The 25,871-nt window shown below is 38.5% G+C and overlaps 1 protein-coding gene across 7 annotated transcripts in view; it reads right to left on the minus strand.

Annotated features, from left to right (window-relative positions):
* The window catches only part of OSBPL8 (oxysterol binding protein like 8), an 83,799-nt gene that overhangs the window by 10,979 nt on the left and 46,949 nt on the right, over positions 1 to 25,871 (minus strand). For 6 of the 7 annotated variants that reach the window (XR_010362129.1, XM_064419563.1, XM_064419562.1 and 3 more), the window contains 11 exons: positions 17,996 to 18,063; positions 14,620 to 14,700; positions 13,713 to 13,814; positions 12,811 to 13,014; positions 9,001 to 9,085; positions 7,745 to 7,916; positions 3,913 to 4,147; positions 2,365 to 2,549; positions 1,595 to 1,676; positions 798 to 896; positions 267 to 363 (listed from right to left, as the gene is read on the minus strand). Coding sequence is in view for 6 of the 7 variants with exons in the window: in XM_064419563.1 (XP_064275633.1) it covers positions 267 to 363; positions 798 to 896; positions 1,595 to 1,676; positions 2,365 to 2,549; positions 3,913 to 4,147; positions 7,745 to 7,916; positions 9,001 to 9,085; positions 12,811 to 13,014; positions 13,713 to 13,814; positions 14,620 to 14,700; positions 17,996 to 18,063 (1,410 nt within the window). In the remaining variant the exon portion in view is untranslated. Of the gene's footprint in view, positions 1 to 266; positions 364 to 797; positions 897 to 1,594; positions 1,677 to 2,364; positions 2,550 to 3,912; positions 4,148 to 7,744; positions 7,917 to 9,000; positions 9,086 to 12,810; positions 13,015 to 13,712; positions 13,815 to 14,619; positions 14,701 to 17,995; positions 18,064 to 23,804; positions 23,962 to 25,871 lie in introns of those variants that run through there. The other variant, XM_064419564.1, reaches the window with a different exon arrangement.

The following is a 25,871-nucleotide window of genomic DNA, read 5'->3' on the forward strand; positions in this document are numbered from 1 at the left end:
ATTAAGAACATCAGTGTATTTAACACTGCAACCTATCCTAGTGAAGCCACTATAATAAACAGTGTCTACAATTAAATATTAAAACACTCCAAAAATAGAAATTAAAATTCTGAAGACCAGTAGCAAAAACTTGGTAAAGAAAGGACAAAACAACAACCAAAACGCTGACCCTTCTAACAGCCTTCTTTCATCCACAAAACACAGCTCACGTGCACCAATTTTGCATCCCTCAATACACATACAACCAAAAAAACCCCATTATTTACCATAGAATTTTGATTTGGCCAGAATGCTACCACTAAGGCAAAACCCGTCCTTGCGGTTGCTAACATAGAAGGCAGATATTGGAGGATGATGTGACACCTGTTGGAAAAAAAACCCATATTTGAGACAAACAAAAACAAGCAATATAGTAAATATAGTATAAACTTTGAGCTAATAATGACAATGAAAAATTCAGGCTGCATATATTAGAATGCAGTTAATATATGTAAAGTTTGACTAAAATCTTTAGAGATAAAGCAATCACCTACTGAATTTCAAGAGTTAAGAAAATCAGCAGTTGAGTTGTTCCAGGGGACGAGGAACAGAAATATTGGAAGCACCTTCCTCCCTCTCTCTCTTTAGGAAGGCACACTTAAAAGAGACAACTGTAAGAAAACTATGCTCACCAGGAGAGGTTATAGGGTACTATTCATACATTTCAATATATTTTCTGAAACTATAGAATTTAACTAGCACAAATGTAGAATACATTTATTTTTCTTAAAATTATTTTTTCCAGTTATTGCATCTACCTGTTCTGCGATATAAAAAGTCTTGCTGTTTGTCCTTGGATGAATCCACATGCAGCGGAAAAACTCTCCAAGTATAGGATTGTACGGCTTTTTTAGTCCCTAAACAGAAATTGAAGAGAGAGTAACCATACTGTGCAGGTACACAAGTCACAAAACATTTTATCATCTATCACTAAAGATAAGACACACAGGAAAAAACTTATCATTATATATATATGCTGAAGTACATGGTACTTGATTTCATCATTTGAAATGCTCAATTATTCTGCTCTTCACTCTAAGGAAATTATCATACATTCAGTATATCCACTAAACTATTCTACACATAAGGACACACAGAATGTAAGGGGTTTTGGTTTGTTTTTTCTTTTCACAATTATTACAGAGCTTTTGTCTGAAGCTAGGTAGCAAGTACTTTCTGTCAATACTATTTCCCAACAACATTACTATGAGGAGTATTTAGTGCAAAGCTAAATGAAGTGATAGAAACATTAGTCTTCCAATTTCAGACTGTTATCACTAAAGAATGGTAAATATAGAACTGGCTTAACTTTATTAAAAAATATTTAGTTCAACTTCTACTCCATGGGACAAACACAATTGAATGTAGACTATTTTAAGCATGGCTAGGGATCAAAAGTTTCCAGGTTGTATTTGTGTAAGCAATGAAAACTTAACTTTGCTTTTTTAAAGATGCATTAAAATATAAATTCAAAAAGAAAAACTTACTCCAGCATATCCCTAAGTTCTCAAACTAGACACAGTGACTGAAGACAAAATAATATGCGAGAGTATACCTTTGGCTTTTTGTAGAATCCTGACAAATACCACTTCACTACTTTTTTCATGCGGTTGTAAGCATTCTCTTCAAGAGCAGCTCTGTGAAACAGAACACACAGATCAAGTACCAGTATTGCATCATGTATAACATGCTATCAATTGTTGTGATGTATCTTGAATCTGAGCTGACTAAAACAGGTCTGTGATTTGCACTACTGTAAAACTTCAAGCCTGATCTGACCAAATTTAAAGTTTTCAAATAATTGTTTCAAAATTGAAATCAAACTAAAATACCAGAAATGGTATTTCCATATTTGAGTCTGTTCTTTGTAACATTAAATTCTGTCCCACTCCCACTTAAGTTCTTCCATTTATAGGTTACTACTTTGGTATCTTTTTATTACCAGCCTACTTACATGCAGAGCTCTGAGCTGAATAATATTTTAATTTATAGTCTTTAATTTATTAGCTACATTTGAGCTGGCAACTGTAAATCTGGACCGAACTTAACACTGCATTAAAAAAATAACTAATATTGGTATCTCATATTTAAATATGCTTCTTGGAGAAAAAAAAATTAAACTCATTTTCAGAAGTCTTTCAACCAGTCTTCAGAAGCTAAACCAGAAATGCCTGCAATATGACTGCTATTAAATTATAAGAGGGGCCAGACTTCAAGATGTACCTATGAGCTCTCAAGGCAGTTAGCTTTCAGAAAATGACAATATCTGACACTGTTACCCCATTTTAATTTTTAAAATGGTAAGAATGAAAACCAGAGACTTACTCAGACAGAAAGTCTGCATGGTAGTAGTAATCAGAGAGCTTGTCCAGGAAAGAGCGAGGCTCCAAAATAAATGTAGGCAGTACAACCTTGGACAAGTCCATTCCTGGCCGGACTTGCTTTAGTAGTGTCCAGATAAAACTTTTGTTTTCTTCTGACACTTCTTCTGTCTGAGCAGCCTCACCTGCCTAGGATGAACCAAAAAACTGCTTACAGAAAGGAGAAAGCAAACAATCCTCCAGAAGACAGGTCAGCACATTCTAAGGTTGCAGTAGAATGGGAAATGGATACTTAAAATAAACCATTCTGAGATGCTGAAGCAACTATGCAAGTTAGATCAAGTTTCTATAAATACACTTATGATACATCTTTAATGAAGTATGATAGATTTACTATTCAGCATCAAAAACCGCACTTGTTTTCATCATCTCTAGGCTAGAAAATTTTGAGGTAGGATGTTGTTCAGAAATCCTTCCTTAGTCCTTTCCTAGGCATCACCTGCATTACTCTCTCTTCTCGAATGCAGGACAAACACTGAAGGGCTGTTCATTCTAGCAGCCTTTCCCAACCATAAAAGCTGACATATCTATGCTTGTCACTGCCTTGAATCAGTCAGCAGCATCAGTGGTTTTCCTTAAAGAAAATACACCACTTGGGGGTAACTGAGCAAAACCAGCAGCCACACTCCATGCTCCTTTCTGTCCAAGAAGAGGGGAGATATTATCCCATATAGTTTCTGAAATCAAGAGCAGTGGTTGTAGGAAAACCAAGGAAAGGCATCCCTTTTCCCAGAACAATTCTAAAATGCATATTCAAAAATGTTTGACTTAAAACTCCTCAGCTTTTCCTAAAACACTGTTTTGTATAGACATTTTACTTGAAAGCACTAAAGCATAAGATATGCAAGTTCCAGTTCCAGAAGTATAAAAAAAATCCCATAGTCATTTCTCTTAAGGAGAAAGAGGAGATTTCTGAAAAGACTTATTTCAATTTCTGTTTCCAAGATTTTTGGTTTACAAATCCCTGTCATATTTGGAAATACATAAAAAAACCTGCAGAAGTGGAATAACAGCTCTGGGGAATCATTAGAATGCAAGTTGACATCAGAGGCACAGCAAGCCTTCCATTCTGCGGACTACTGCTTAACTTCTCTCTTGCAGAAGGAAAAAAAGAAGTGCCAGGTTGCATTCAAACCTTCAACTTGAATATTTTACTTGAAGAAAAAAACAGGACTAAGTTAATAAAACCCCAACAGAAGCAACAACAAAAGAACAAGTAGTCGTGATGAACCTCTGCTGCAGGAGGCCCTTTCTGTACCTTCTGTCTGAGCAATATGCCAGGTAATTTCATTATCTCTGTTAAAATCTCACACATTAGCACAAGAATGGCAAAGCAGAGCAGAATAAGGGTGAACAGAACCTCTTCTATACATTATTGCTGAAAATATGAAAGCCAATCCTGTAACTCAGCTTTCAAGTGTAGTCTGACCCTTAGAATATCAGCTTACTATTTGGAGAACCTGCTTACTTAGTACATCAACAGCACTTTTACCTCCCCAAGTTCTTCATGACTCTGTTCTACGTAAGTAGTTTCCTTGATATCAATTGGTTCTGGATCGACATAAGAATCATCCTGTCGCTCCGATGTGTCACTGTCGCTGTCTTCACTTTTCCCCAGCTCATCGTTATCAGATTCCTCGTGGTCATGGTCATTTTCCTTATCAGACTTGTCAGAGTATGTATCTTGATCTTTGTAGTTCTGCCTCTCAATTTCACTGTCATTTAACCTATTGAAAACAAAGGCTAAATGAATCTTCAACTTCACACAATCATTTCATTGGTTCCAATCCAGGATCTTAAAATACACACCAAAATTGCCAGTATCAAGCCTGAGGTGGCAGCAGTGTCAAACTAGCCTTGCTGGAAACATATAGGATGTATATTCTTCTCACTGAAATGTCAAATGACACTGATGAACCTGGGACATCAACCACCTCCCTAGGAAGCCTGTTCCATATGCTCTGACACTGGACCATAATGTACAGTCTAAACCTCTTCTGATGATACTTTAAACCATTCCCATGTTTCTATACCAGGGAGAAGAATTCAGCACCTCTCTTTCCAGTTCCTCTCCTCAAAAAGCTGTAAGAGAGCTCTAAGTTTGCATCTCAGCCTCCTTTTCTCAAAACTAGACAAACTGAAAGTCCCCAGTCCCTCCTCACAGGCCATGCCTTCCAGCTCTTTAACAAGATTTGTTGCTCCTCCTCAGAATATAATCAAGAATCTTCATAACCTTTCTAAATTTTGGGGCCCAGAACTGCACACATCCCTCAAGGTGAGGCCAGACAAATGTTGAATATAGCAGCACAATGACCTCTCTTGACCAGCTGGTTAACGTCTGTTTGATGCACCCCAGGATGGTGTTTGCCCTCTTGTCTGCTATGGCTCGCTGCTGACCCACATTGATTCTGCTGCCAGACAGACTCCCTCGCCCCTTTCCACTGGCCCTTGTCTAGCCCTGCACCCACCTCAGGCCACTGTGAGGGCAGGGCTGCTCCCCAGCCACTCCTCTGCCAATTTATTCTTGTGCCTGGCATTACTCTGCCCTAGGTGCAGAATTAGGCACTGGGACTTCTTTAATTCCATGCCACTGATGATTGCCCAACTCTCCAATCTATGCAGATCACTCTGCAAGGCCTCTCATCCCTTGAGAGAGTCAGCAGCACCTCCCTGTGTAGTATTGTCAGCAAACTTGATAAGAGTGCATTCAGCTGCTACATCCAGATCACTGAACCGAACTGGCCCATGACTGAGCCCTGAGGGACCCTGCTGGTGTCACCAGCCAGATGTAGCCCCATTCACCACACCCCTTTGAGTCCTGCCATTCACCCATTTCTTCAACCAGCACATCCTGACCTTGCTCATCTCACAGCTGAATAATTTATCCAAAATCATCCTGTGAGAGACAATATTAAAAGCCTTATAAAATCCAAAAAACTACATCCACGGCTTTACCTTCATCCAGTAGGCAACTGAACTTGTCTTATGAAGGGTATCTTATTAGCTAAATCTGACTTTCCCTATGCTGACTGTGCCTGGTGATTCACTGTTCTTTAAATGTCTTTCAACAGAACACAGTATAATCTTATCCACAATTTTTCCATGTACTGAGGTTAGTCTCAGTTCAGGTCTATAGGTTCCTGGGTCTTTCCTCAGGCCTTTCTTGTAAATCTGAATACTGTTGGTTAGTTTCCAGTCACTGGGGACCTCCTCAGACTCCCCAGACCCTTGGAAGACAATTGAGTCATAACATCTACTAGCTCCTCCAACTACTCTGATGAATCACATCAGACCACATGGACATACAAACATTCAGCTGATACAACTGGTCTCTTACAATTTCAGTGCTCACAAATGGAAAATCACTGATCCTGCACTCACATGCCTCCAAGTCAAGGAGATCAGGCAGCCCAGTCTACTGTTAGTATTAATGACTGAAGAAAAAAAAAAAGAAAGCAGCAAACATGCCTGCTTTTTCTTCATCCCTATTTTTCAGATGACCATCTTCAACAAGTATCAGTCCAAGGTTTTCCTTGGACCTTCTCTTGCTATTAACCTACTTTAAAAAGTGCTCTCTCAGCTGAAGCTAAAATTGCTTTCACCTTTCTTCTCCCTCTTCTGCCACCCAATTAAAGCTAGGCCTGCCAGTTTTGCTCCTTAGACAGTTAAGCACACTGAATACTCTAAGAATATGCTATACCAGAAGATGTACTTAATTAAAGCATTAGTCTTAATTAATTAACAGCTGTAGCTAACTGCTGTGATTGTAATCTTGGCCAGCAGCTGATATTAAACTACTATTCCAGAGTACAGATCTCCAGCTGAATTGTATGCAGCAGTCATATTGTTCCTAGGAGTGAAAAGAAGGTGCTAAACTGCAGCTGAGCCAAGATTGGTCATCTGGATAGGGCCTTTAATTGCTGCACGGGGCAAGCATTTGCCTTTTTTGTGCTTTTCTCAGACCATCTATGCATTGCATAGAAGAATTGCATTTCTCCCAGTCCAGGTCTCTCTCTGGAACAGCATACTCATAACAGCAGTACAAAATTCCTGCCCACACAGGAAAGACAAATGGACAGCTAAATCTCCACAAAGTTTATTGAACTGGTGGAAGATTACTGAGGTGAATGCCTGAGAGGAGGCTGTAAAGCCATGGGAAGCCTGTGCTGGAGCAGGCTCCTGGCAGGGACCTGCAGACCTGTTGGAAGAGAAGCCAATGCTGGAGCAGTGTCCCGGTAGGACCTGTGACCCTGTGGGAGACCCACACTGCAGCAGGCTGTGCCTGAAAAACTGCCCCTGTGGAAGAGGGACCCACGTGGCAGCAGTTGTGGAAAACTGTTGCCCGTGGGAGGAACTCATGTTGGAGAATTATCTCCTGTGGGAGGGACCCCATGGTGGACTCCTCCCCCTGAGCAGCAGCTGGAAACCCCCACTCCCTGTCTGTCTGTGCCACTGGGAAGGAGGGAGGGGTAGGGCAGAGGTGTTTTTTAAGGTCTTATTTTACTTCTCATTATTCAGCTCTGATTTTGTTAGCCATAAATTTGATTAATATCTCTAACTTCATCCTGTTTTGCCCATGATGGTAATTTATTGAGTGACTTCTTCTGGTCCTTACCTGAACTCATGAATCCTCTGTTAAATTTTCTCTCCCTATCCAGCTGCACAGGGTAGTGAGAGTGAGGCTTTGGTGGGTGCCTGGCATCCAGCCACAGTCAACCCACTACAGCCATTCATTCACTACACTTAAGAATTTATTTCCACAGAAACTTGTGCTCACAAAAAGTATTTATTGAAATAATCAGGGAGTAACTCAAGGGCTCTCAGACTTTAGATATCAGGTGATATAAGACAATTTTAACTTTAATGCATTTAATCATCACGTGACTGAATTATTATTCATCCATCTGATGATTCATATTGAAACCATTTAAATAAAGGGTTATTTATTTCTTTAACTAAAGAACAGCAACTCAAATTCACATCTACCAACTTCCATCATGCGTACTAAGCTTTGGATTCTCCGCTGAAGCTAACAAGAGACACCAACTTAAAATTTTAATTTTTTCTATTTTGAACAGTTTAACTGACTACTTAAACTTATTGATGGAATACTCCAAATTCCTTGGGCCAAATTTCCCCTGGATCCACTTTGCTTAAAAAAAGATTTTTTCACTTTATATGCAGGGTGTAAAACACACTGCAAATAAGGCATGCAAAAAGAACTCAGGAGCAAAAAAAAAAAGTAGCTTTAGCCTTCCTGTGGCAAAATTATCACTACACGGTTCTGCCAAAAAGCAATGAGGTTTAGTAATCAATTCACTTACTGTAAATTGTCTCCACCATGCAAGTTGTTAGGACGGAGCAGACCGTAGAAAGAGACGTGAGCACTGTCGGCTGAGGAGTTCAAATCGTGTTCTTTACCTTCCCTAGTCATTGTACGCTTAAGCAGACTTGAACATTTCAGTGCCAGCTCCAAAGCATCCATCCAACACCTGCCTAAAGACAAATTTAATATTAGACCAAAATATAAGGATTTACACCACTCCTTTGGCCTGCTTGCACTGCCTTGGAAGACACACATCAGAGTTGTTCCATGTTACATGCATTGCATTTTACGGTCTGGTGGGGACATAAAAACAACTCCCAACCAGCCAGCTTCAGCACAAGGGATGCTTCAAGGAAGGACAAGCAAGGTAAATCATGACTTATTGGAGCATATTCCAGCATTTCTTCCTTAATGCAAGTCTGGTTCCACCCAGGCCATGACTGTGGAATGCCCCCAAAGTTGTCTTCAGCCTTGCTCTAGTTATGAAGATAAAGTAATTGCATCACTTGGCAAAATTTACCCAAGTAACATGATAATAGTAAGGACAAAGAGCTATAAAGATAGCATATAAATAACATTTCGAAAAATAAAAAGTAGATATTCTAATTTGTTTTGGCAAAAAGTAACTGAACAAATTTGTGTATTTTTTCCCCTTCTTAGTTCTTTTCTATGTATCTAATCCATTTCTCAACACAGAAGGCAGAGAGAGTCCTATCTCTGAAGTCTGCAGGGGTATGCCTAATTAACCAGCAGATGAAAAGCACCTGATAGAAACAGCTACATAAGTCTTAATTTTTTTTCACATTGTAACTTTAGAAGATAGTTGCACTGATCACCACTGATCACCAGTAAAGGGTGTTTACAAAACTACTTTCTGAAGAAATTTTTGCTACTAGAACTCTGTGCAACTGCTGCACTTAACACAGAAATGCTTTAATAAGAATACATCCATATTAGCACTTTACAAAGACACTTAATATTTAGACATATATTAATATAGCTAAATCACAGATAACCCTTTTCCCCCTCCTCTACCCTGTCAAAAAAGGGCAACTGCAAGGAGTTCAATAACTTTTCCTTTAGATCAATATTCTCCTTTAATAACCACGAAAAAGTACTAGTACCAACATAACTGAATGCTCTAAATTAAAGCAAAACCTTAACAACAATGAAACTGCAATCAAAGGGCTGTAACAGACATGATAAGACAATTGAAACATCTTTCTCACTGCTGAAAATCAATGAAGTATTTACCATCTGATTCTGAAGTGGCTCGGATGATCAAGTAACTGCTGGGCAACGGCAGAGTTATAGCACCAACTGCTTCACCTTTAGGACCCTTGAAATACACAAAACAAGAAACAGCATCAGATATTTTAATTCATTTTTACAGTTCATCATTCAATGTAGTAAAAAGCTGACACACTGCAGGGCCATTTACTGTCACTCAGCAACATCTAATGAAGACATGAATGGAAAGTTGGACAGCCCTCTTTCACTGGATTTCTTCTTCAAAGACTTCATTCTAAGTATGGGACCCAATTCAAGCCCACGTTTCAAAAGAATGGTCTTTGTGATTAAAAAAAAGTTTAGGTTGGTTGGTGTTCTTTTGTTTTGGTTTGGGTGCAGTTTTTTGATTGGTTTGAGGGGTTTTTTTGCGGGGGGGGGGAAGGCTTGTTTTTTTTTCTGTATAAATCAGATTGGCCAAAGTTTTATTTTCTATTTACCATGAAGTTGTTCACACTTCACATTAAAAAAAAAAATTCAAAAGACTTTTCCATTTCTGTCAACCTTCATTTTGGAATAAAATGTTAAATAACCATTTTGAAGTCCTTTTCAAAAAAAGCTTATCTATTATAACTTTAAGAAAACTGATAGGCAAAGAGGGCTGTATTAAACATACTTGAAGCTATTGCTGAAAGCTGGGTTAAGCCTGCCTAACTGATGACTTAATATATTTTGATCTTTACTGATTTCCCCCGGAGAAGCCTAATAGAAAGCCAGTATAAGGCTTAGAAGAGGAAATTGGAAAGCCAGCAGAAGTTTTGAGCAAAAGCAGATAAAGGCAGGTAATTTTAGAAGCAAGCAAATGAAACAGCCAGAACATTTCTGAGGGCAAGAAGCAGGTTAAGGAGTAGTCTTGGTGGCAGTTAAATACCAATACAGACAAACTAGTGCTGGTGTAAATGATGGTCAGAAACTCCTGAGGAGTCAGTATAGAGTAACAGCAATTGGGTGCCAGAAACAAAATTCCAAACCTCAGTCTCCCTCTGAGAGGGAGGGAAGGTGTGCCTCCAAAAAGCCTTTGGTGAGGCTGCAACACTGGGATTAGGAGTTAGTGGGTACCAAGAACCAAGAGGGACAACCCCAATGCATGACCACTCCTCACCCCAAGGATGGGAAGGCAGGGAAGAAGCCCAGTGTCACCTGGGGAGGGGAGAGCACCATGGCACCACACCAGGCTGGGCTGGGAGAGGTCCTGGGGTGCTGCCAGCACCCTGCAAAGGCCTCGGAACTCTTGGGTCACAGGACACTGGGAAGACTAAGGGCAGACTTCTGCTCATGAGAACTGCCCTTTGGGTTTATACAGTGGGCACTTCAGGGCATGCTACTTACAATTTAGAAATGAAGTGTGGTTTTGCCTTCTTTTTTAATGCAAGAAAGTTACATTCCCTAAGCGTTTTAACAATATGTTGATTAAAACCAAGTGAGTAATTTTTAGCAAAGAAGTATTTAAGTAAGTTGACTTATTTTATATAACTGCTCATGGATCTTGATTTCCTCTAAATGGTTACAGCTGCAACACCACTGGATACTTTCCTTTGGTATCACCCATTATGGTTTCTAAACCAATTTCCAGTAATTAGTGATCTGTACAAGAGGCACATTAATTTCTGTTTGCTGGGTGACTTTATTTGGATTGTCTCTGTTTTTGGTGGAATGATGCTACTACTCCAAGCCAGTGGTTAAGTTAAAAATTCCATTAGATTAAAAAATGTTGAAGTTTACTTCTTACAGAATATTCATGCCAATGAAGCTCAAATGCCATGAACATTGTTTCAAAGACAGCAATGAAAACTGATACACAGTCACCCCTGACTAAATTTACTCAGAAAAAAATTATTTGAATTAACTTTTCTAATTAATAATTTCAGAAAACTGAAATGGCATCAGGACCAGGCACACAAGGAAGACAATGAAGGTACAGTGCATCAGCTACCTCAGAGTGCAGGAAGAACATCAAAGACCATATCAACAGGCTTAAGGGAGCATGTGAAGTGACTGGCCCCAAATTACTGCAGAAGAGAATTTGCAGTCTGCCAGATAGACACACCATGGGTAGTGTGTTCAACCAAGAAAATCTCCTGCAGCACTTACAGCTCTATGTATGTTTTTTGCAATGCTATCTTTCTGCACTAACTGCAAACAAGGCTCATTTTGCCTTGGACTCGAGGCTCTTTGTGGTAAACCTACTCTAGATCAGTCAATTGCCATTACACTTTTGCAAGTTTGCCTCATGATAATAAACGTGTAACTAGGACATTTTGATTGACTAGGTAAACAAGGCAGAAAAGAGTTTCAAACTTAAAGGCCGTTAATCTAATGAAATCCAGGAATTCTCAACTGCAAATAGCCATACCAAAATGAACAAATGCCACTCCAGCTCTCAGCACATTTAGAATGGACAATATCAACTTGTTCAGGTTCAAAATTTGACCTACCTTAAAAAAGTAAAAATCTGGGAGGGTATGTCCTCTAAATTCTAAATATCTAGTTAAAAGAACAAACAAATCCATTTCTCATTGCCAAGCAATAAAGAAATATAAGACTGATTTGTAATCTTCTGCAGACAGGCCACCACTTTGCAATGTATGTATATATATCATAAAAAAGCACGTTAACACCAAATGCTATAGCTTTGGAAAAGGATATGGAGTTTGTGTTCTGCAATTGTGAGATCACCACTAATCACTGAAAAGTTTGCCTAAGCAATAATTAAATAAAATTATTCAAAAGAAACTACAGGTGATTTGATCTAAGTTTGGTAAGTTTAGATAACACTGATAAATCCAGAATGACCACAAGTATCAGGAATCATACTGACTTCTTTAAGGATGACAAATTTAACACAGCATATTCTACAGATGTGACAATACATCTATATCAATTTAAGATTTAGAATTGCTACTAATTGTGAGATTGTAAGATGTATATTTTAGAGGTTATAATTAATTAATTATAACAATGGTACTAATATTGTACAGTAATTTCATCTAAAGCAAGACGTCATTTTAGAAGGAAAATATGTTCACTTGTGCTGTGCTTCCACATCCCCTCTCCACATGTAAACACAAACCAAGGACTAAAATAGTTTATCAGATTATAAACAACGAGTAAGAGCAAGCATTAAAGATCCTTAAAAGATACTGAAACAAACCTTTGCTCTGCAGAATACACCTGTGCTTTTCAACACAGGTAAGAGCTGCTCACAATATTATGCCATTTATGACAAGGCAAACAGACATCAGAACTGAATGAAAACATTTATCATCCTAACATCATAACAAAAAGGAAGAGACTTGGCTAACAAGTTGCAATATTATTGCACAAGCAAGTAATCTGCTTTTTGACTCTTAGAAGTAAATTGAACTTTTTCAAGGTGACATTTTAGTACACGAATATAGAGTTGAACACCAAGAAATGTTTATAACAAAACTCTTTAATTTTGGCAAATCTCACCTTAATTTGTGAGATTTGACTGATGTAAAATATAATGTTAAATGTGCATTCCTTTAATTTATGTGACTGCCAGTGATGGCATTAACCTTTTTAATGGCAACCCTTTGCACACCACATTTCTGAAGCTCTTTAAGTACACAGAGCAGCATAAATCAAACACTTTTTCTGATGAATGGAACTAGATGTTGAGGGCTTATATTCAGAATCAAGACAAAACACTGAAGTTCAAACAGAAAACACAGTTCCACTTTTCAGCGAGGTTGTCTTTACTTGTAGCTGATTAATGCTAGTCATCCCTTAAGAACCATGCATGCTACCACTAACCTTTGTAGCCCATATGGTCTGCTCCAAAGGATGAAAAAGTTTGAAACAAAAGCCATCTTTTTTAGAAGGCCTCTCGATGAGTTCACAAACATTCAGCAGCACTGTTCCTACCCACTGGTCATTTTTGGGAGTTTTGTAAAGGAGCAACACTGCTGGTTTCAGTACACACCACAATTTGGTCCAGCTTTTCAAGGTACCACGAATCTAGAAGATAAATAGTTACACTTATATCTCAGTAAAGCCAATACCAAAACCAACCCCCTTAACAAAATTAAAATTTATTAGCTTTTATTTCAAAGCAAAGTTTATCAGGTCTTTCAAAAGTTTACCTAGGTTTACTGAAGAATGTAAAGGTATGCTTGTTCTTCTGTCTTAATGAATACTCAGTTCTACAAATGGGTATGCACACATCCTGATATGGGAAGCATGACAATTCAACTGCACTACCATTGATAATATGAACTGCTGTCTTCAAGATCGTTCTTAAGAGAACTAAGAACCAGCTAGTTCTTAAGAAAGGAAAATTACCAGAAATACACAAAGAAACCTGCATTTAAATATCTGACTGAATTATTTTTGCAGTTGTTATGTATGTAACAGAGCCACTTCAAAGTGTAAAATGAAAAGGACAAAATGAGCACAGCAAAGCCAACTTATCCCAAACTGATGGCTATGCACACAAGAGTAATGTGACTAGGGTGACTGCAGTAAGTGGGATCTAAGTTCCTGTATTAGTCCCCTGGGATTTGAGCACAGGGGCCTTGGGCTGCAATTAGTGGCTGCTGTGCCTGTAGAAAAACATTAACAGCAAGTAAAAGATTGAGCCTTTTCTATTCTGTCCAGAAAGCAGCAAGCAACTAACTGCTCCATTTTCAACTCAGGTTTCACACTTGGAATCTGACCTTCAACCAGTCAGCCATAACAATAACTGAGGGGTCCGTGATCGTGCTAAGTAATTCTTTCGTGGCTCTCTTCTTTTCTTCTCTGTAGTTTCTCTTTTGAACCTGTAAAAAATAATAAAAAATGTTTACAATGTCATGGTCATAAGCCAGTTATCAGCACAAAAAGGTATCAGCCAATACAAGCTGAGAAAAAACCTGCTAAATTCAATTTGTAATACAGATATATATATATAAAACTACCTTTAAAACAGAGTATTTGATTTTAAAGTGCATAACGTGCCAAGTTGTTACTTCAAGAGCAGCTATGATGCAGACAATTTCAGATTCTTCTGCAATTTTATTTTTAAACTGAGGACTTTGAAACTCCTGTTAGAATCATAGGGGAGGAAAAACCAACCAAATCAAATTCCAGCATACAGGTATATTATCTGATCTATGGTCTGTACCCACCAGTTATGTTCTCCCCTAGGAGAAATTTACAGGAATGTACCTCCCTCATTTAAATCCAAATAATTTTACGTTTCTCTTGAAATGGTATCTACCAAACACTGGAGTTTGGTCTTGCTACAGTACAGAGGGAAGAAGATAGTAGAAATGCATTCAAATTGCTAGTTTGATAATTCTATTTGTCATTTCATTGCATGTAGATATCCTGAGGTTCCTGCCAATCTGAAATAATCTATAATCTGAGTAATTCTACAATCTTAAAAACTGCATTATAGAAGCTATTATTCAAGTAAAAAATACAGTAAAATTTGAAGAGATTCAACAGCACAACTTCTCTCAATACTTAAATATTCCCTAAGTCTCATCATTATTTGGCATTTTTGTCTTCTCATTAGAGAATAAGGAAAAACTATGTGAATGCATTTATAGTACTTGAGGAGTTACTAAGAAATTTATTCACCTTGAGAGATTCTTTTTTTGTAAGTTTGCTTGAAGATAAAAAGTAGTCCTTCTCAGAGCCATTGAAAAGCTTGGATTCAGACTGAAATTCATAACACACATAATAAATAAATGACAATGACAGATACAAGAATATATTACTGATGCTGGCACTTTAGCGAAGTGCAATTATGTTTGTAAGGTTCCCACTCCCTCTCACTCCTCTACTGCTTCCCCCCTTAAAAAAAAACAAACCAAGAAACCACTTCTTGTAACATGAGCTATTCACCACCTATTCATCGAGTCTCTTTTTGTAAGGGTTTTATGGGAAAGAAGTCTGAGGTTCCTTTGGAAGCAGCTGACCCATACACAGCAAGTATTTAGCTCATGTAGACTGTTACTGTAGCGTGCTTGAATAGTTAGGCATTATTTTAGCAGAGAGAGAAAGTTTTAGGAGAATGCAGGTGTTTTGACACAGGAGTCATTCCCAGGATTTATGAATCAGAATATAGAATCAGCTGTCTTCATCCACAACTTGACAGCTTCTCCAAACAGACTGCTATAGAGGCACTTACCCTGTGACTCATGAAGGAAAATACAGCCTCTTCAGTCTAGGATTCAGTGCTCTGTAAATCATCAGAGTACAACTGCCCACTAATGGCACTTGTTCTGCTCCTTGAACCCTAATTCCACGCTCTGATTACTTTGCAAGTCATCTTCAAGGAGCTCATGGTGGCATCAGGCAGGAGCAAGACCCAGGTTTGTTCGTGACACCCAAGTCTCGTTCGTGCAGGACAATGAGCTGCCTCAGCACCACATGATTTCTCCCCCCGCCTCTCCCCCATGTCTTGTAAGGTTCAAAGTTTGCACCTGGAGGTTTGTTGCCTACTAGTTGAAAGGGAACTCAAGTCACCAAATATTCACTTTGGGAACAGCACTCTTTAGGAAAAAAAAGAAGGGAAGAGAGGAGCCTAAGAGGAGTCTGTGATAGCATTTTCAAACCATTCCTATCGGAGGTCAGAGAACACAAGTAGGTATTCATCAAATACAGACTTCAGATAAATTAGAGAGTTGTATTTCTTTGTGCACTGAAACATAAGCCTGGTGGACCCAAAACTTCTGCACTGTCAAAAAAAAAACCCAACAAAACTCCAAAACAATTTGACATTCTAAACTGAGTATTCGATTCAAATTCAAGGACATTTTATCAAAACTGACCCTTAAGATGTTCCACATTTCAAATCTCAAATGACAGTGCAAAGTCTATTCACTGAATTTGTATTTTGGAATACTATAATGACAGTCCAAAAATATGGAAGCTTTGAGTAAAACTTACAGCTATAATAAAAACAGTGCACTTCAGCATTCTCTTAACTCACAGGCCGCTCAAACAAAAGAATCAAAGCCTAAAGAGTCACCATCTGTACAGGACAATTTAACCTGGATTCTACTTTCAGTCTTTAATCCAGAACTAAGACTACACAGCAGTCTACTCAGGTAATGTAAAAAAGATATGTGCAATAACTGGAAAAAAGTAGTTTTAGCTCAAAATTATTTTAATGATAAGTAAATGTTCTTGAACTTCTGTATCTATCTTGGAAAAATACAAGAAACATCTTGTAATAAAGGTATGTTCTTGACACTCAAAATCTAGCTTTAAGATGAGTGTACAGCTTGAAATTAAAGACCTCTCTCTAGAATTTAAAGGAAATACAGTACTTTAAATGTAGTAACAGAAGAGGGGATAAATGATTATCACTGTCACATAAGAAGAGGTAATGAACTCATTATGCAAGCTATAATGGAACAACTTAAGTAAAACATTCATAAATATTCTAGTTGCTCACCAGCAGAAAGCTAAGGCAACCTAAAGGTCATGCATAGAAAAGCCCAAACCATTAAGTTTCCCTACTTAAAAAACTAATTTTTTCATTGTCTCTGTTTTAAAGCTCATTAATATGACACTGAGTAAAGGTTTACATTTAGCTGTTCAATGTGATGAGACAGGTCAGTGATCTGTATGTATACTTTTAAGCCAGTAACCTTCTCACTGCTATATCCACACAAAGCAGATGGGATAAAAAATTTAGAAGAAAACACTTTAAGAGAACCAGCTGTAACTCCCATCAAGGTACATTCAGTACCAGATTCCAGGCAAGTCCCATCACTGCTTTTCCATTCTCCCTTAGGAAGAAGGGCTGCTATTTCACTTTCATTAGTAAAATCAAGCACCACATGCAGCAATTAAAAACAAAAGGTGAAGAAAAGCATGTATTAGCAGAAGTAGGAATATTGGTATCATCTTTGACAGAAAGCCCCCAAAAAAAGTAGTAGAAAAGAGCCCAAAGACTTAAGATCCTGTTAAGACAACAGCTAAGAAAAAATAAATATAAGGGAGAGGAAAGGGGAATTGGATAATCAAAGATACATGATTCTTGGAAGTCTGAAATAAATCCAAGTCAAAAGAGATCATATTAACTTGATTTCCAAGTCAAACTGATTTGGAGGTTTCTGGAGCAATATAAATATTTTGATCACCAGAAAGCTGGATGCTAAAGTATACTTCCTTGATATTCCTGACAAGTGAGGCTCTAGGATGCAGTAAAGCAAAAATACAAAGTTTTGTGATTCCAAGTCACATGTAAGACACCAACAGTTTGAAATGCTTAGCTACACACCAGAAAACTGCAGCATCAGCTGCAGACACTAAACTGCTTATCCCATTGCAATTTCAATGACACCATTTAAGCCTAGAAATGCTACTATAATCTTTAAGCCTCTTCATTTTCCTTCAGTATCTTTGTAATGTTTCTCTTCATGGCTCTGATATATCAAATACCACAGAAAAATTTGTGTCAAGACCTCGAGTGCAAGCCCGGTCTCCAAGAGGTGTGGCTGCCTGTGCCCAGGACAGAGTGATGTGGGAGCAGCTGTGTGCAAAAGCACCACAAAGCAAGAATTTCCCCCTTTCCCCTGGGAGCTAGCTGTCACCTTCCACAGCAACCCACACCTGCTGCACCCCAACAATCTGTTTAAGTGTCTGTTACCACATTTGCCTCTTTAAAAAGACAGTGGATATCCTAGCAGAAAATAGAAAACCACACAGCTGAGTAAGTTAGAGCCTTTAAACTCTATGGCAAGGCAATATCCCACTCCAAGACAACTGCAAGAAGACTTCATATTTAATTTCCACTACTTTGAACCACAGATTTGGATGTGATGTCATCCTGGGAACTACATGAAGAAATTCCCTTTAATCTTTATCTATTGCTGAATCTGAAGAGTAATCTTCAAGATTATCTACAACAAAAGTTAAATACATTTGTCCTTAATTAAAAACGTGTAACCTCTTTACATACCAACATTTTTAACACAGGTTAGGAGGTAGTTTTCCTTACCTTGCTTTTTGACATAGAATATGCCGCATCCTCTTTTTGTGACACATCGTCCTTCCCTTTGTCAGAACCTTAAAGAATAAACAGCATTGTTGCAAATTATTTAAATTCATTAATAAAATTTATATGAACTAGCTTTTGAAATAAATTTGCCAATATGTTTAGTATAAAAAACTACAAGTAAATCAGATTTTCAAATAGCATACACATACCAGTCTACCTCGTTAGTTGAAAACATACCAGCTACTACCATATACACTAATTTAATACTTGCCACTATGGAGCAAGAACAGTTCACTGTATTTGGATAATGCTGTACGTGATCCAATAACCTAATGACATGTAAATATAACAAGCAAACTTTTGTTCTTCTATTTTCTCATTCTACCCTACCCGTATACATGCAGGCACAGAGAAGTACACACACACTAAATAAAGCTTTTTTTTGTTTGCTCATTTCTGAATCTTTCTGTAGCTAGATAATTGTTAAATACCACCTACATGAAAGCAAAGCTGATTAAAATGACCAGTCAGAATTTTTTTGCAAGAAAATGGAAAAACTTCCTTACTTTTGAATTTATACTTTCAACTTGACACTCAAGAAGCATAACTACAAGACCTTTCATTAAAACAGTTGTCAAAATCCCAAGTTTCTCTTCTGTGACAAGCCCCACACTTCCCCAGTATCCAGAAAGCAAAGTAAGTCAGTATCCATGCGACAATGGAAAAAAAGGGACATAACTAGTATTGGTTCTGCCACACAGCTGCTCTGTGCCAGAGAACATATACTGAAAACCTGGCAGCCTCTCACAGAAAAATTGCCTCCTGTGCTTACAAGACAGCATCTCACTCATGGATCAATTGTATTTGAAGAGGGTGGTGGCAGCATAAAACTTTTATAAACAGGAATAAAGCAAACTGCACAATGCATTTATCTAAGTCAGCATGCCATCATTTACACACCCTCTGAAGAGGAGGCAGATGAGACTGTGAATTCAGGCATGGATTTCAGAACAGCCCAGACAGCTGAGAAGCCTGGCACAGGAGTGTCCAAGAGCTGTGCCTGTGAGAGGGCACTGCACCAGCAGGGACACCCTGCACCCATGGACACAGCAGCAGCAGGACAGTGCACCTTCGGACACCACGGGTGCTTTGGAGCATCCCTCTGGGCTTGGTCCTGACTTTGAAACAGCAATCAGTATTCTGATTCCTGAAATGAGAAGACTTTCCACAGAAACTCCTTGATTTCACATCCTTCAGGGCAATGTGTGTATATGAGGGGAAACTATGAGCTTTGAAAGAATTTTTAACTTTCTGTAGCAGTGTTGGATAGTTTGTCCATAGCAGGAATTCTTTTTTTTTTTTTTTTTGTTATTATCTTCAGCCTTCCACAACTTTTAATACTTAGAAACTCTAAGACAAAACTGATTCATTTGTCACAATTACACATCCTGGGAAGATTCATGGAGTTCAAGGGGCATTAACTGACCTCCAGGTTACATGAGAAATCTTAAGATTCCACTTGATTTTGGTCTGGTAATCAGTCTTTTGGGGATTTTTCTCCCTTTATATTTATTACCGTGTGCAGATAGTCCTTGGTAAGATGAGATTTTTTAAAAATTATATACTATAGTACAAAATCTAATTTTATGTTCACAGAAAGGAAGCCCTACATGCCTTTACAAACAACTTTTACACATCCTTATAGAAGCCCCACCTGGGCAAAGTTCATTAAATCCTTCATTTTTAAATTCTTCCAACACACCAGCAATAGACTTGTTCAGCTAATGAAAACCTGTAACGTAGAAGATCATTTGACAACAGGAAAGGAGTACCTTGACAGGTGGAAGATTTGTAGTGCTAGGGAATTCACAAAAATCCAGACACCAGAAGCCACATTTCCTATATAATACCAAAATGCAAAAGCACATTTTCTACAGCACTAGTTATCAGGCAGGAAACAAAACAAAGGTTGTTTAAAGCCTCAGAGGCTACGCTGGCCTTAGTTCACTGAGAAGTTACTGGAGTCAACATTAGTCTTATACAGTCAGACACACACCAGAACCATAGCAGAGGCTTTCTCCTCATCCAGTGCCCAAAAGAAATTCCTCAAAAGGAATCAAATCCCACTGAAAATGCAATGCAGGCATTTTCTAATGACTTTCCCATTTTTTTAATTTAATGGCACATACAGAAGCCTTAGTGAGGGGGAATCAGCAAGGAAGTGCTAAGTCAGGATTGTTCTTACAGAAGAGAAGCATAATTCCAAGCTTGCTTTCTGAAGCACAGCAGTTTTACAGACTTTACACACCCTAATCCAACAGACATATATTTTTTATTTTCACAAACAAGCTTTGCCTCAGTACCACCAAGAAGAAATGAAACCAGAAAGAACTATTCTGTCCCAGAGAATTGGACACGAAGACCAAAGCTCAGGTGCATTTCCATGAATTTCACCTCCTTGCTTTCAGTGTCTCAAGCTGCAGAGGTGTGCGTGCCAGCTCATTCATGAACTTACCCCCACAGAGACTGTTCCCCTCCTCACCCACAGCACAGAAAAGGGCTCTCTCAGAGGTTCATTAGCAAAGCCAAGTCAGGGTGCTGCACCTCCTGGAACACCTTGCACTGCCCCATCTCAGTCTGCGAGGAAACCCAGTCATCCAGCTTTGCATCCCCCACCATCCCACAGTGACCTCCCTCAAAATACAGACAGCTGTCTGGAGCAGAAACTGCCAGAGCACAAGAGGCTAGAAACAGCCTGTAATAAAAAAAAAGTGTTTCAAGTTTTTCAATATTTATCAGCAGTGATTTTGAGCTTAATATTTTAGCTTAGTTGTTCTTTCCCACCTTGTAACTGAATCAGCAGCTCTTTAACAAAATAACCTGAGCACACATTTCAAAATGTAGAAATTCAGGTGTTGAAGACAGTCCCTTTCTGTAATTTCCTCTCTATTGAATCCTTTGAATTTATGTATCATTTTCTACCTGCAGTCCTGAAGGCAATCTTTAGAGTTAGGGGAACCACTACTGCACTCTCTAAAGCAGTTCTGAGCATCAGCGACTGCGTTCAAAGAACACTACACCTTAACAGGCTTTCTCCCAGTGCAACCTTCCTTATCTTAACAGCTCAGGTGCCATGGGCTCTGAAAGCTGATCCCAATGACAGTGCAGTCAGCCACAGTTCATGGTATGACCTCAGAAGCCAAGGGAAACTGTCCATTAGTGCATTCCTACTGTGAGCACTCACCATCTTCTTCCAAAACCTGCAGGTGAAAATCTATATTAAAACTCATTAGGTGCTTTCAGAGAGATTTAAGAGCCTGGCAGAAGAACCAGAACCCTTGCACACAAGAGGTCAATGAAACAAAATCAAACAGTACTGCTTTAGAGATTGAGACAGATTATGTAGTCAATAGCAAAAAACCCCACAAAACAAAACAAATCTTCAAAACACCGCTGTTGACAAAAAAACAAGGCTATATACACTGCAAAATTAAAGACTATTTACGATAAAGACTGTGGCAGGGTACAGTTAAAAAAAACTGTCAAGGTAATAGATTTCACTTTTCAAGCATAACATATACTTTTTGAAGCTGCACACACAATCTGTCCCTTCACTCAATTTTGGAGGAATGGAAAAACCAAACCAACCACATAACTCGTACATCTCGAATACTGGCTTTGTGCCTCTCAATAAATGCCATCTGCAATTATGATACATGAGAAAAATACATCAGCAAATAAGCATGTAACTTTTCAATGTCAGCTCTATTTTATTCATAAAAGAAATAATTACTATCCACTGGAGGCACTTTTTCAAACGTACAGAAAAAACAGTAGAAAAGCAATGCAATGCATGAAAAGATCACAAATAGCAATCCAAGCAACAGTGTTACTGACTTCCAAGTGAAAAGAAAGGAACAGCCTGATTTGATTACTGGTGTGCATGTGCAGTTTTGAGGAACAAATACTTCAGCTGGAAAATGCTTCTGGAACAACTATGAGCTGTACTTAGTGGGAATTATCAATAGAGGTGCTATATAATAAACACATCAGAAAAAAAAAGGAAAAATCTTTTCAAAGAATTGAACATAGGGAACCACAGTCTTTTTAACTGACTGACTTCAAAAAGCTTATTGACAGCCAGATTTAAGAGTACAATCCCATATTAACTAATTCAGATTCCTCCATGGACTTCGAAAGTGATGTAATCAGAAAAGTAAGCAAAGTCCTTTTATGTATTTTCTAACAGCAGTGTTTTCTTTTGTAAGCACTTTGGTAATAACCAAAGACTGTCATCACTGTAACTATACATGAGTATATTTAAAACAGACAATAACTCTTTGCCTAAACCAATCTGAAAGAGTTTATAAAGAATGTTCATTAAGCATGTTAAGAATGTTGAAATTCTTCAGAGATATACGCAAGATTCCAAAAGAGCAAGCATTTTTTAATTCTATGTACATACTTGAATTTTTTCATTAAAAATCACTTTCCATTTGTTCTGCATTTTAAGTACTCATTCTTTTGTCTGCTTATGAACAGTGATCAGCTTTAGCTGCAGAATTCTATACAGAAAGGAAGCAAATACAAAATGAGACCCCTTTTTTTCCCCACTAATTACCAGACTACACATACTTATTTTAAAGGTAGGAAGCACCTGTCTAGTTGCCAACCCCATGCTTTCAAGCTTTGAGATCTTTTATTTTGTAAGCAGCTTGAATAAAACTCAGTGTTAGATTCTTGGTAGAAGGCTAATCATTTCCTGAAACAGAGTGAAAGGAAACATTCCAGGATAAAAAAGTTCAATAAAACATGGTGTCTGCAACCTCCCCCGTGGTCTGCACCCAACTCTGCTCTGGGGCTTCAGAACCAGCCCTTACAAATTCAGTGAGCCATGCTGCAGGAGGCACGCAACAGAAAGTGAAAACTATTTTATTCCCCCCTTTTCTTCCCCCCCAACATCCTGGCCCCTTGGGACTACACAATAAAGTGCATATCTGCGCATGCACAAGACAACTCACACATCCAGAGCAATTCTGGAAAGAATGCACGGTTTGTACTATGTCCCCCTTCAGGAATGGGTGACCTTGTAACACATTTTCAAGCACTGAGGCGTTCTGAAATAAACTGCTGAAATTCAGCTACCTACGTCAGAAGTGCACATTATGAACAATGACATGCAACGATCTACAAATTCATTTCAATATTCCAGTACTGATTTTCAGGGAACAACAAATCTGTGCAAAAGGAGATTAAAGCCCTTTCAGAGATTTTAAGTCTTCAAACCTTGCACTACAGAGTTTAGCAAAGCTATGTTTTTAGCCCTCATTTTCTATCTTGTCATTTTATGTCAAACCATTGATGCCCAGCCTGCGGATTTTCCAGTAGTTACAGCTAAACGAAAACCTTCTGTTGTACCACACAATTTTAAAGCAGATCCATTATGTGTATGTGGTGGGGGGGTGGAGGGGGGAGGCAGTGGAAAGTACAAGAGAGGAAAGCATTTATAAACCACATCACAGAACCTCAGTCCTAAAAGCCCAAACAACCAAAACAAACATTCCAGTCAGTCTCAAATACACCAATGCATTTTAAAGTGAGATTTGTGGCAGTGTGAAAGCCACCTTACTCCTTTCCCTGTCGGCAAATCCTGCCACTACAAAGAGCTGTTATCGAAGTGCATACAAGCAAATACTCTTTCTGATTTCTACCCACATCTCAGTACATTACTTTCATTCAAGTGTGACAATTTGAGGTAGAAATTAAATTTGCTTCTGTACATTTTAAGAAATGCAAGACCAAAACAAACCTGGTAAAGCAGGAGAGAGCTCGTTATAGCCACCAAATGAAGCGTTCCGGACGAGCTTTCGGCCATCAGCTCTTGGAGAAAACACGGATGAAATCCCAGCACATGAAGAAAACCTACGTCGCACTGGACCTTCTTCCTTCATGAGTTAAGGTGTTTGTGTAAGGATTATGTTCTCTGTGAAAGCTGGTTAGCATAAGCTGCTTGGAGCAAGAGTGTTGCAGTAGCAGCCTTTTACCTCACATTCTGATGAGTAAGATACAAAAGAGGAAAAAAAAGAAACAAACGAAGGGCGCACATGAAAAATGCAGTGAAGAGGCAGAGGCTGCCAAATCAGCAGCAAGCCAAGCAACACTATACTCCTCTCATTAAAGCTCTTAGGATGCTTAAAGTGGAATGGCTTTGCTTCAGCTCCTTTTTTCTGGGAAACACACCACCACTCATTTTTTAAAAACCTCTCAGTTTTAGTCCTACTCATTTCTAAGTACACAAAAATGGTATTTATGGTTTAAGGATTCCTTAAATTGAGTTCCTGTTAGTCTTTCAAGTCCCAAATTTATACTGCACAAAGGATAACTCATGAGCTTTGTGGCTTCTCTGTTTGATATTGTGGTACACTATGGGAATCTGAAAAGGGAGTCAATCGTTTGCATTACACAGCCAAGTTGAACTTTCCTGTTCAGACACTCACCTAACTAGTATTTGTCAACTGACTGCCATGACCTCTACATCTTCATTTCTTATTTTTCTTTAAAAGGTGAGGCAGTTGCTTTTTCTTCTTAAAACTCTCCTCTGTCTTTATAAACAAAGTAGCCTGACTCATGGAAGAGCTGGCCTAAATAATCTCCACAAAAAAGACTTTTTATTATTAACGCCCCAAATATTTTATTCAATGAATAAAACACCTAAATGGGTCAGCTTAAATTTTAAACACAAAAAGGATAACAGTAAACTGTGATCCAAGACTAGAAATTTGCTGATCGAAACTCCTCCTGCTGGCAGCTACCAGAATGAAGTCAAATAATCTCTCCCTAACCACCTTCATCCACTGTTCATTACATCAGCAGCCTCTTGCTGCAAGGACTAGTGTGCACAGCCACCCTCTTGAAAAATGTGGAACTTCCTTCCCATTTGGTGTTTCTCTGCTGGTCCCATTTTCTCCATCAAACCTTACTTCTGATAAAACAGGTTTTGAAAACTTCTCTGTTAAAAAACAGGACAATAGGACACCAAGAATTGCCCTGAAAATAAGAACTTGAGTTCCTACCTTACTCCATATTCTCCTTTTCTTACAAAGTGAGTCACATGCCATAAATTAAATCAATAGCAGCATGAACTTGATTAACCCTCAAATAATACTATTTACTCTATGGCCTTATACAAAGAAGTGTAGTTAACTTCCCAATATATAATAAAGTAAAAAGATGTATCAGAAAAAGCAATGATGAGGCACAGATAGCCATCAATAGAAACCATTATATGCTATATGGAAAACATGATTCACTGAAGCACAGGGAATAGGAAAAACTGAATAAGCATCATGTATTCAGGCCTGTCTCCATTTATCCAATCCTGTGTCTCACACTCCCTTCAGCTGAAACAGTCCTTGTCCAGATGTCCCAGAAGGAACAGAAAAAGCAGCTAAAAACTAAAGGAGTGGAGTGTCAGGGCAATGAGGAGGAAATGCAAGGAGAGAGAACATTAGGGTTTTTTTCTGTTTGGTTTTGTTTTGGTTTTGTTTTAATAAACACAGCTCCATATCACCTCTCCAAATCTGTCCTAACTACAAAACAGAGCAAATACCTTGGTCCAAATCTATTCATAATATGCATTTTCTTTTTTTTTTTTTTTTTCCTAATTAAAATCAAGAGAAAGCTGCAGTAGAACTCCCCTTACACACAGAAGGAACTGTATCCTCTCATTACAGACCTACCTTGCCCAGTTAATGGGGCTGTTATCTCCTCTTTCAGAGTCAGGGCTGTGACCCTGCCCAGAACACTCTGCTGACATTGGTATCTGGCCCTTTCCATGTCCCTGTCGTTCTGGAACGGCTGAGTCACACATACTGAA

This window comes from Passer domesticus, chromosome 5 (genome assembly GCF_036417665.1).
Source record: "Passer domesticus isolate bPasDom1 chromosome 5, bPasDom1.hap1, whole genome shotgun sequence".
Lineage (NCBI taxonomy): Eukaryota > Metazoa > Chordata > Aves > Passeriformes > Passeridae > Passer > Passer domesticus.